This window comes from Neomonachus schauinslandi, chromosome 1 (genome assembly GCF_002201575.2).
Source record: "Neomonachus schauinslandi chromosome 1, ASM220157v2, whole genome shotgun sequence".
Lineage (NCBI taxonomy): Eukaryota > Metazoa > Chordata > Mammalia > Carnivora > Phocidae > Neomonachus > Neomonachus schauinslandi.
The window spans coordinates 66,499,194-66,511,345 of NC_058403.1; the positions used below are offsets into that span (position 1 = coordinate 66,499,194).

At 49.3% G+C, this 12,152-nt stretch overlaps 1 protein-coding gene across 1 annotated transcript in view; it reads left to right on the forward strand.

The window, feature by feature from the left end:
• Positions 1-12,152, forward strand: part of PDIA5 (protein disulfide isomerase family A member 5) — an 89,570-nt gene that overhangs the window by 10,571 nt on the left and 66,847 nt on the right. Inside the window, exon 2 of the mRNA XM_021692449.2 lies at positions 10,208-10,334. Coding sequence (XP_021548124.1) covers positions 10,208-10,334 — 127 coding nt within the window. The remainder of the gene's footprint in view (positions 1-10,207; positions 10,335-12,152) is intronic.

Sequence of the window (12,152 nt, forward strand, 5' to 3'; positions counted from 1 at the left end):
TGAGCCGAAGGCAGACGCTTCAGCGACTGAGCCACCCAGGCTCCCCTCAACTGGAATTTTGATGATGTTTCCATTCAGTGCGTTCTGTCTGGAGGCATATGATGTCAATTTTACCCATTACCCATTAGTGTCGCTAGCATTTGTCCCTTAGTTAAGGACGTTTCTGCCAGGCTTCTCCCCTCTGAAGTTATATTTGCTTGTGGGGTGATACTTTGAGATTGTTAATCATTTCCATGTTGGTGTCCAAATGATGATAATTTCTTTTTTCTTTAAAGATTTAAATTGGACGTGCATATTATGGTGACTGAGAAAAATAGGTAAAGGGAAAGAAGAATAAAATCTATCCAAGGACAGAGTTTTACTTTGGTGCATTTTTTCTTCCAGTCTTTTTCTGAGCATAATTTTGTGTATGGTTGTAATCATACCATGTACATTTGAATTGTTTTTTTTTTTTTTTAAAGATTTTATTTTTATTTATTTGACAGAGAGAGACACAGCGAGAGAGGGAACACAAGCAGAGGGAGTGGGAGAGGGAGAAGCAGGCTTCCCGCGGAGCAGGCAGCCCTATGTGGGGCTCGATCCCAGGACCCTGGGATCATGACCTGAGCCGAAGGCAGACGCATAACGACTGAGCCACCCAGGTGCCCCTGAATTGTTTTTAATTTAATTTTTTTATTTTTAAAAAATTTTTATTTCTGTATTTGAGAGAGCAAGTGCCCACACACCAGTGGTGGGGAGCGGCAGAGGGAGAAGGAGAAGCAGACTCCCCACTGAGCAGGGGGTCCAACACGGGGGCTCCATCCCAGGACCCTGGGATCACGACCTGAGCCGAAGGCAGACCCTTAACTGACTGAGCCACCCAGGTGCCTCCCTGAATTTTATTTTTTAATACTTAATATTAAAACAAATATTTTTCATTGCGCAGTCTTTGAAAACATCATCTAAATAGCTGTGTTATTCTATTGAGTGGTTTCCTCTAAATAACCATTCCCCTGCTCTTGAATTTTTAGGTTGTTTACAATTTTTGACTCTTACGAGTAGGACCCTATGAGTCATCGGTCAGAACCTCTGCTCATTTCCTCAGGACAGAGTCCCAAAAGTGGAATTACCAAGTCAAGGAGCATAAACACTTTGAAGATACTTGATAAATTGTGCCAAATAGCTTTCCAAAAGAATTGTACTTTTGCCAGCCCTGTGTGACATTTGGGCGCCGTAATTTAAGAGATTCATTAATGATGTGTCTCAGCTTTTTTCTTAACTGTGACCCACCAGTCAAGATTTGTGTTGAGATTAATTTCCTGTATTTTGAATTATGAAAGCAGAGGTATTTATTTCCCAAAATAAATTCTAGTCATATAGCACATTATTCTTTCCAAGCTCTAAAAGTCTGCTGCCAGCCTGGGATAGCTCGGAGAGTCATGAGCACAGCTGTGTCTAAGGTAGATCATTCAGGACAGCGAGGGACTTGAGGGCACAGGTGAGGAACTGAGGTATTTCACTTACAGAATCCTAAGAAGGAACGTGTTTACCACCTTCAGAGTGTGGTGGGCTGCTAGAGTGGCCTGGGAGAGGGGGGCAGTTTATGCTTTCTAATGACCGAAGCTATCCAGGATTAGATGGTAGTGTGGAGGACACGGACATATAAATATTTAGTTCTCACAGCCTTTTGGGCCCACTACATTGAACAGCCTCCAGCGTTTTGAATCCTTGGCTCTGGAGGGCTACCTGGAGGCTGCAGATGGCAGGAATGTGGAGAGGAGTCCTGTATCGGGGAAACCAACCAGCCCAGTTCAAGCCTGGGAACTGCAAGGCCTTTTGGTCTCCTGCAGTGCCCCTCCCCCCCTTAGTAGTAAAGGGCTGAGGTTGCAGGGAAACTGGAGAGCTATTAGCTAATTTTCCTTTCATTTGTGGGTAGTTGTCACCAAGTGACCAAGACACCTGATGAAAACAGGCATAGTGAAGCTCGGGTAATTGGGAAGAACACAGTAGATCAAGCCTTTGATAGTCCCTCTGTCTCCTTCCTTATAGCAATTTATCTGAACTATAACACATGATTTAATGCCTTACACACTTTGAAATATTCCAACTGGAGCAGGTGTTAATATTTCTTTCTAGTTTAAGCTTTTGTTCCAGTAGGTGCTCAAGATCTATTTGTATGTGTGCCAGAACACCCAGAATGATAGTACCTTACAAAGATCATATATTTCACTCATGTTGAAGCCTTGAAAGCAGTGTTCTAGGGCCAGTATATACCCCTGTGGGTCAGGGACCCAGGTACCTTCTATCTTACTACTATACATCTTTAACAGATCCATTCTCCCCATTGTCTGAAGGTGGCTGCTTGAGTTCCAGCCATCTTGTCCCGATTCCATCTGGCAGGGGGAGGAGGGGACTAAGACCCAGATGTCTATCAGGAACAGTTCCTAAAAGTTGCACATAACACTTCTGCTTATATTCTAGGGACAAGAATTTAGTTATATAGCCACACTTGCTGCAAGGGAGACTGAAAGGAGTGGCTTTTAATGTGGGTGGCCACATATTCAGAGAAATGCAGCAGTTTTTTTCACAAGGTGTGATTACCTTGTGGTACTTCTCTGGTAGTGGTCATGAGGATGGATTTACCAAAATGTCACAGTTGCAAAGCGCTTTGGAAAAATCACTTCAGGCCCCTTCATTTTACAGAAACTTAGAGAAGAGAGAGGACTTGTCCAAGGTCAAACAACCAGTCAATAAAGCCAGGTACAACTTGGGTTTCTGGCGGTTTCCCCCGAACCTCCAGCTCTAAATTCTCAGCCAGTTTGAGTTCTCTGACCTTGGGTTCAGGTCATCTGTTTTTAACATTTTTCCTGGATCCCTTTACTACCAGCTTCTTAAGAGTCTAGACTTTTAGATTCTGACATTTGAAAACTATTTTGAGCAAAATGTGGGTTACACTAAATTAAACCGGTTTCTTCACAGCTCCCAACATAAGAAGGGTATCTTTTTTCAGGTGACAGAGCAAAAAAGGTCAAGTCCCACCTCCACCCTTTTTCCTAAATACTAAACTTCTGTCTTCAAATCCTCCTCCTTTAGCAAGCTGCTTTTACATAATTGAATACCTCTGGCTTCGTGGTCTGCATTGAAAAGTGAATCTGTAACACCAGCCTCCCCAGCTACAGAGAACGTGAGGGTGCTGGCGTGCACCCCGGAGATCTGGAGCTTTTTCAAGCCGAGGGTGTAATGTGGCAAGGAGTGTTCTCCCTATTATTTTCTAGAATTGTACCACTCTTTGTCTCGTTAGTCAGGTGGGGATGGTGGGGGAGGTTAAGTGAAAAGAGATGAGCTTGGGGCGCCTGGGTGGCTCAGTTGGTTGAGCAACTACCTTCAGCTCAGGTCATGATCCCAGGGTCCTGGGATCGAGCCCTGCATCAGGCTCCCTGCTCGGCGGGGAGCCTGCTTCTCCCTCTGACCCTCTCCCCTCTCATGCTGTTTCTCGTTCTCTCTCTCTCTCTCTCTCTCAAAGCAATAAAATCTTTATTTAAAAAATTTTTTTTTCAAGGAAAAAAATCTTTAAAAAAAAAAAAGAGATGAGCTTATGTGGCCGTGTGTTAGAGAGGGAGAGAAGGAGCTGGAAAGGGGCATAGTCCCGTACACGAGCTCTGATTAACAGCGCATCTGGGCCAGTTGCCCCAGCATCCTGAGAACTGGGGCAGACAATAGGGCACTGTGGGCTTGCAGGAAGCAGAGGGTTAGAAATCCCTTCTTGCCAAGGGATTCTGGAAGTTTGGGGCTTTTCCAGCCTCTTTGAAGGCCCCTGCCTGGGAAGGAGGTGCTCCTTTTCCGCTTGGGTCCAGGGAGCTTGTGGGGTTGAGAGAAATAGACTGCCTCTGGCCAGGAGCTAGGAGACCCGAGGTCTAGTGCTAGCTCTGCCACTTACCTACTGTGTGATCTTGGTAAGTGATATAACCTCTCTGAGCCTCAATTTCCTTTTCTGTGGAATGAGGCTAGTCCCCACTTGTTGGGTTTGGTGAGGGGCAAATGGGCATGAAATCTGCAAGGAGCGTTGTACATGTGCTGTGTGGCCTCTTGGTCTGGGTTGCCATGCGGATGGGTGATTATTTCAGGTTTTATATCCTGAATGTGTGTACGTGCACCCTCCTTCCTGCCTGGATGTGCTGTTTTGCCTGATTGCAGCCAGGGCCCTGGAGAGGAAGAAGTGGTGCCCATTTCACTGTTCTTGCTCTATCTGTGATTTGTCTCACTAATAGTACTAATAAAGGTAACTATGATTATTATGTACTTCTGTATGCCAAGCATTATGTTAGGTTCTCTATGTACTTTCTCCCCCTCATTTAATCCTCAGCCAGCCTCACAAGGGAGGTATCAGTACTATCCTCCCCACTTTACGGGTGGGGAGATGCCACCCCGAGAGGGCTGCTAACATCTGAGGTCATGTTGTAAATGATGGTGCCTGGGTTTGACCCCAGGTCTGTTTGGCTCCAGAAGCAGTGCTCTTTCCCTGGTGTCTGAGGGGTGGGAATTGCTCAAAGGGGGAGGATGAGGGCGGGCTTCTAGGCTGGCCCTGATACAGACAGGGCAGGAGAGCACTCGGGGCATCTGGAAGATGAGAGGACACATTGCTTCCAGCTGTGGTGGAGGTGGGGCAGGGGCTCCCGCGCTCGGAAGAGGGGCTGGGGCGGAGGGCGGAGGCGGCTCTGATGGAGGGGCCTGGTGTTCTGAGGGGGTATGCACTGTGACGGGGTTGGGGGTGGCACTGGGGGCCTGGATTCCCTGGCAGCAGAAACAGGGGCAGCCGTCCTTCCCGGCAGTGGTCTGCCGTGCATGGGGTGTGGGGGGTGGGGGAAGTGTATGGGCCTCAATCCAGCCCATGGGGCAGCTCAGACCTGATGTAAATACTGTTAAAGCTGAGGGTTGGTGAGCAGAAAGAAAGCAATCATTGGGAAAGGTCAGAAGGAGTTTGGATGGTGGACAAAGGGGATATTTTTTTTCTCTCCTCTAACACCAAAGCTAGTGACTTAGAATGTAAAGAGGCTGCCATAGCCAGGGACAGTTCCATGGCTGGCTGGGAAGGTGGCTGGCTTCTCAAACGCTGCCCACTCCCCGCTGAGGGCTTGACAAAGCAGGGTGTGTGTGCATCATTAACATTTTATTCTTGTTGTTATCAGGGTTTGTGGGTTGTGACTTAGGAAGTCTGCAGGAAGGTGCTTGGCAAGGCGATCCGAGGCTCACTGGAGCTGCATCTTAAGGAAAGGAAGGAGCGTGCACACTGCAAAGGTTAAAATAGATGGACGTGGAGGAGAAGGGAGAATGTTAAGTGGCTGGAGGAGAGGCTTAGGGGAGGGAGGAAAGGGCTGTTCTTCTGGCCGCCCCGTGGTTGTGAGCTAAGGGGATGGTCCATCTGAGGCCAGGCACCAAGGGGCCTTTCATCCTTCCCCCTCGCAGCAATGCCAAGCCTGCCATCTTAGCTCTTAGCACACCAAGCCTTCTGGTGCCCCAGGATCTGGCTCCCCCGACTGTTTTCTCTCTTGCTCCCAAATCTCCTCATCCTGCCTCTCTAGGCCAGTCCTGCTCTCCCGTGCCCACACGCGTCCCTCCGCAGTGGAGACCGCCCATCCTTCTCCTGACTGGCTGGGCCACCTCTGCTGCTGCCTGTTGTCACTCCAGCTCCCACGCTGGGTGTGCTTTCTCTGCCGGGCAGCTTGGCTTCCGGCCGCCCTCCCCCGCATGCTCCTAGCGTTCGCTCATTATGTCCCTGGGGACTTCGCCATGGCCTTGCCTGCAGATCCCTCACCCGCTTTTCTGTGTGTCTCCTCCCTGGTCTGTGTTGATGCAGCACTTCCCACCTTCTCCTTCCTGACCTTCCTCCCGATCCTTCTTCCGCCCCTCAACTGAGGTGTTCCCCTGTCTTCTCCCTCTGAACGTCGACCCTGGAGCCTTCACTGGCCTCAGGGCTCACTCTCCAGCCTGGAGGATGCCTGTATTGTCCGCATGTCCACACCTGAGTATATTATCTACCACCTTCCTCAACAGAAGACCAGAGCCTTTCTGCCATTGCTGCTCAGTTCTTCCATTTTGGCTTTCGTTCCGCACACCTAGCCCAGAACCCTTGGAATCATTTTAGCCTCTTCTCTCTTCCTTCCTTGCTTACATAGGAATAATCACTGAGTTCTCTTGTTTCCCTCTGAGGCTCTTGGCTAGACCCATTTCTTTCCCCTTGGGCAGCCACCCAGCTGGTTCTTCCACCCCCAGCCTCCCTGGTGGCTGCCCAGTCTAAGGGCATGGCCAGAGGAGGCTCTTGAGCCAGGCTTTCCAGACCCCCGGGTTGGCTCCACCCACACTCTCCCACGACACTTGAATCCAGACGATCACTACGCTGTTGTCTGTCTGCTTTCGGTGGTCCCTCCCAGGTCTCCCAAGAGCTGCCACGGACTCACTTTATGACATGCTCCTAGTGGGTGACCTCTGTAGAGTCAGCAGTGTGGTAACCATTGTGATACGTCATGGTTATGATGCTGAGCAGACACTTCCTGGGGGCTTTCAAGGGGCCAGGCACTGTGCTGGGCCCTGCCCTCCAGGGCTCTTAGTCAGTCTAGGGTTGGGGTAGGGATGGGCGCAGGGGGAAGGAGACACCTCCATAGGGAGTTGTGAACCAGGGTGGCCGCGGGCAGTGCCCAGTTGAACCCTTGCATCATACTGGGTGATAGTGTGCAAGCAGTCAGTTTGCTCAGTGCATTCCTTATTGCAAGCTTAAGTTCTCTGCTGCGTGAGGGTGAATGTTGGGCCAGAGGCTTTGGTGGCTGGCTGGAAAGTGGTTTGGTTACCGTGAGGGTGGCTGTTGGTTAGACGATTTAAGGGATTAACTGGGTTTGATGGAAAGGAAGCTGAAGACTTGATGCTTGCGGTTTCTGCTGTAGACACTTTGCTGTCAGTGGCCCAAGGGCATGCCACTGCACTGCACGGGCAAGTGGGCACTGGGCCCAGCCTCGCTCCTTTCCCCTTCCCTTCTCCCCAGTTCCAGAAGTGGAGGTGCCTGCCAGTCCAGGAGGGCTGGTCTACAGGTCAAAGTACCGAGGCACTGGGCAAGGGCAGTTGTTTTTCCTGACTGACCATGTTATCTGAGGATTAAAACTGGAGCAACATCAGTGTGTTTTTCCAACAGATTCTTTTCTTTTTTTCCTTCAATCATGTGCATTGAACTATGGACTTTTTAGTCTGAAGTCCATTAGCTCCCTGAGAACAGGAGAATAACATGTAATAATATAATGGAATGAACTTTTTGGTGAGCTCTCAAGGTGGGTTACGTAAGGGCAGTGGGTCCTTGGGTATTGTACCCAGCTCTGGCAGGGCAGAATGAGGGATCCTCAGCTCCTCCTCCTGGATAGTTTTGCCCTGGGGAGAAGGAACATTTGCATTCCAATGGCAGATTATATTCAGAAACACTAGAATATGGCCACATTTCTATCTTGTACTCTGCGGAGATGGAACATCGTATTAAAATTTATGGTAACTGATACCGTTGGAGTGCTTTATGATATATAAAGCATGTTCAGTAAGTTACTCCATTTCATCCTCACAGCAGTTCCACTAGGGAGGTATCATTATTTCCATGTCAGATGCAAGGCACTAAGCCGTAGAAGGTTGAGTGATGTTGGCTAGGCATCTTAGCTACTGAGTGGTAGAGCTCAGCTGCAGCTCAAGACTTCTGGCTGCAAAGAGGCAATGGACTGAGAGGGCATCAGGTCAAATAGACTAAGGTTCAGGTTCTGGTCCTGTTACTTATTAGCTATGTTACTTTGGTCGGATTGTTTAACTGATCAGTATAATCAAGCATATCAGATCATCTACAGTTGCCTCCTTTTATTGACCACATTCATCCATAGCTCTTTGTCCTTGCTCCATTATGGGTTGGTTGCTCTGTAGACTACAGGGTATATGTCGTGGACTCCTGTTCACCATCAACGTGGTAATTCTCCTTGCCTCTCTTTGTGGGATCCTTTGTTTCCTAGGTTCCATGTCTTTCTGATTTTTTTACTCATTTGTTTTGCTGGAGCATGACTTCCAGTATTTTCCCTAGAAAGGGTGTATTGGTGGTAAGTTTTTCACATCTGAGCTCTTAAGCCTAAGTAAATCTATACTCACAATTGACAGATAGTTTGGCTGGATATAGAATTCCAGTTGGTGATCATGTTGCATGAGAGTCATGAAGGCAACGCTTCATTGTCCTCCGCTGTGCTGATGAGCAGTCTTAGGCCAATTTTGACACCTGATCTTTTTGTATGTGGTGGGTTTTTTTTCTTTGAAACTTTCAGAATCTCCTCTTTGTCAGCAGTGTTCTGAAAGTTTTAGGAGATGTACTTTGGTGAGAGTCTTTTTTTGTTCATTGTGTGGGACCTTTTCGACTGGAGATTTACTTTTTTTTTGTTTGGGGTTTTTTTTTGAAGTTCTTTTTTTTTTTTTTTTAAGTTTCTTTTCCTCTGTTTATTTCTTTTTCTGGGGTTACTTTAATTTGGCTCTTGCACTTAATGGATCCATTTTCTTATTTTTCTTACCTTTTTCTTCTATTTTTTATTTCTTGATTTTATGTTTTATTTTCTAGGAGTTTTTTAAAATTTTACATTCAACTGTATTGAAATTTTTTAGTTCTATGAGAGTTTTACTTTCCAAGAATTTTTCCTGATCCTCTTTGACTATTCCTTTCTTGTAGCATTTTATTCTTTTTTTTAATTTAATTTTTAAAATTTATTTGACAGAGAGAGAGAGCACAAGCAAGAGCAGGGGCAGAGGGAGAGGGAGAAGCAGGCTCCCTGCTGAGCAGGGAGCCCAATGTGGGGCTCGATCCCAGGGTCCTGGGATCATGACCTGAGCCGAAGGCAGATGCTTAACCGACTGAGCCACCCAGGCACCCCACATTCTATTCTTGTTTTACGGACGCAGCATTTCATTTCTCTGAGAATAATAATCATAGTTTTGCTGTTTTCCATTCCTTTTCTTCTAAATGTCATCCTTTTTTAGTTCGTTTTCATCCCTGTCTTTTGTGTTGAGGGCTTTCCTCAAATATCTGGGGAACTTGGGTTATCTGTATTGAATAGCAAGGCACTGGGACATGCATTGGAGACTGTGAGTGTGAGGAGGAGGTAGAGGGCGCTTGTTTACTGAGAGGGCCTCACAGTGGGCATTTCAGTGGGAACTCAGTTGTTTCATTGGAGGATCTCCAAATCACCATCTTTAGGCTGTTTTTCTTGTGCTTCTCAGTTTCCACAGAGAAAAATTCTGTAATCTCCTGCCTGGGGGAATAAGACTGGCAGCATTCTGGAAAACGGAGGGGAGATGTCAGGGAAGTGGGGGTTTAGGGGGATGGGTGTCTCAAGGTTCAGTTTGTAGACTTTCCCTTAATCCCCTTGTTTTCTCTCAGGGCCATACTTCTACTGTCTGCCTGGTGTCTCCCAGCAGAGCTTTTCTTAGTCTCTCCATATAGTAGCCCCGTGTTTTCTGCCAGCTAGGCAAGGGGCTGCTGGCTAGCTATGTGGGCTGGGTGAGGGGATCTGCTGTGTGACTGTTCCTGACTCAGACTTTTAACACACCTCCTCCCCAGCCTGCTTCCAGCCCACCCCTCCTTGTGCCTGCAGAGGTGCTTGGGGCCTCCAGTATCCAAGGCTGGTCTCCGGGTTATCTGGGAAGAATTGCTCGTTTCTTGTTGGCTGGCCTCCTGAGATCATTGGCTGAGTGGGAAAAGCTGAAAACCTTCCATTCCCAACCTAAATATGAGAAGTGATCTTACTTTTCTGTGGCTTTGTGCTTCAGTGCTTCTAGGTGGGATGGAGTTTTCACATTTCCCTGGTGTGTGGTGTTGGGGTGCAGTGTGGGGTACAGACACTGACTTCCCAGAGGGGCATGGATTGAGTAGGTGACTAGTGCATCCATGCAGCCTGCTTGTGTAGTATGCAGCTCATTCAGCTTTGTAAAAGGGCCTGAAGAGGAGTGGCGAGTTGGAGACTGGGAATGGGCTGGGCAGTGTCCTGGGGGAGGGTTGTTGGTGATTTGGGGAGGGGATAAGGTGGAAAAGTTGGTGCAGTGTCCTGAGAAGGGTTGGTGTGCCCTTCTGCCTCTGAAGTAAAGTGTGTTCTAGGCAGTGTGTCTGCGGGCACCCATTCTTCCTTGGGCCTGGCAGGAAGCTGGGGCTCATGGTCCTTGGCCTCTTGATCCCCAGGTGGTCCTGCCGATGTGGCTGTCCTCCACAAAGGTCTCCTCACTCATTGAGAGAATTTCTGACCCCAAGGACTTGAAAAAACTTCTCAGGACCCGGAATAATGTGCTGGTGCTCTACTCCAAATCTGGTGAGTGCCCAACCTGGCCTTGGGGGTTATCCATCGGGGATGGGACGGTTTGGGTTTGGGGAATAGGTGGGAGGCAGAGACCTCAGGACCACCCAGGGAGGGCCCGAGGGTCATCAGGCTTGTCAGCTTTCCCCAGAAAATGAGTTAGAGGCACCAGGGAGTGTGCGTTCAGTCTCTTTTGGGTCCCTGAGAGGCTATTTCAGTTCCCTGTGATCAGTCTTTCTTAGGAAGAGCCTCTGGAGCCCTCGCTACATCAGGAGGGAGAGGGTGTATGTGAAGGGGGATGGAGGATGGTGGTCAGTGGGGATGGATGGTCTGGCTTCCTGGGCAGGCACAGGCTGGCCATGATAGGGCATGCTTCGCCAGAGCTGTTGATTAACTGACGGGGCTGGCCAGTCGCCAGCTGAATTGGTCCCAAGCTTGGGAGCACGCACCCAGGCTGGCAGCCCTGGCCCATCCTGGTCCCCATCTGTCCCATTCTGGGGTCAGAACATGGGACTGAATTGGCAGTGGGCTCCAAGAGCAGGACAGAGCAGTTTCAGTGGGGGTAGGAGCCGTGGCTTGCCTCTTCTGACCTTGAGGCTGGCAAGGGCATAGTGGATGGAGAGAGGTTTGCTTAGCTCTTGGCTGCGACTTTGAACATCTGACTGTTGATGTTGTTCCAGCAGAGTTAAGTGTTTTCACTGCTCCTAAGGATGCCAAGTTTTTTGTGCCCTGGAGAAGCAACCAGTGGCTGGGCCAGTTCCGGGCATAGTTCTCCCTGGCAGCTCATCCTCGACAACTCATTGGCACTGGGGCTGATGGATGTTTTGGATGTGTGTCTCTCCTGAAGCCTACATCCTTTAAGCACCCTGGCACTTGCTACTTCTTGCCCTTTTGAGGGCTTGGCACACACTTCCTGAGGTGGTTGTTAGGAGCCCGGCATGTGTCTAGCATTCTCCGTTATCAAGAGTAGGGGGAAATTGAGGCAAGGGAGAAGCAGAGTTGCTCCTGAGGCCCGGGGTGCAGGGCCCTGAATAAGCATGGCTCACCCCCTTGGATGCTCGTGGAGCCAGGCGGTTGCCAGTGCAGAAGCCCTCAATTCCTTCTCTGGGTCGGTCCCATCATAGAAGCTCATCATCTTACACGGACTCTGCAAGGAACTCCTGGGACACACTCCTGTTTGCTCCTTGCCATGAGGGAGGCAGTGCAGGTTGTCAGAGAGCTTCCAGTTTACCCGTGGGGAAACTGAGGCAGAGGGAGACTAGCTGACTTGTCTGACGGCCACCGGCTGATAGATGATAGAGCTGGCCCTCTGTGCTTTCCCCACTTTGTTTCCTCTGCTGGAGGGTAGGAGGAAATGTGTTAATCCCACAATGACGGAAGGGCTCTGAGATCAGGAAATGATTATGGTAGTTGTGGGGCAGGACGCAGGGCCTGGACCACTCTTACTTTCTCTTCTGCCCCTCACCTGGCCGCTGGCTCACTCATTGGCATTGGGGTTCCAGTGCTTCCTGGGGTCCTCTCTGCCTTGGACTGCTGGGCGGCAGGACCCACGTGATGGTTTTGCCTTCCTGCCCCTTTGCCTGGACCTGCTGCAGATGTGTGACCCTCAGTGGGCTATGGAGTAGTGCAGTAACTGGATTTTCTCCGTTCCTATCCTCCCAAGCGGGGCCTCCCTTTCCCCTGCTGTAAGGTGGGGTTCAGAGGGGAAGTGCTTCATATAGCTCAACTTCAGCTTCTGCCCCCTGCCCCAGAGAGCCCTGTCTGAGCCCCAACGCATGGTGGGGTGATGGCTTTCTGGCTTTCTCCCCCTCTGCTGCCCTCCTCCTCCAGTTG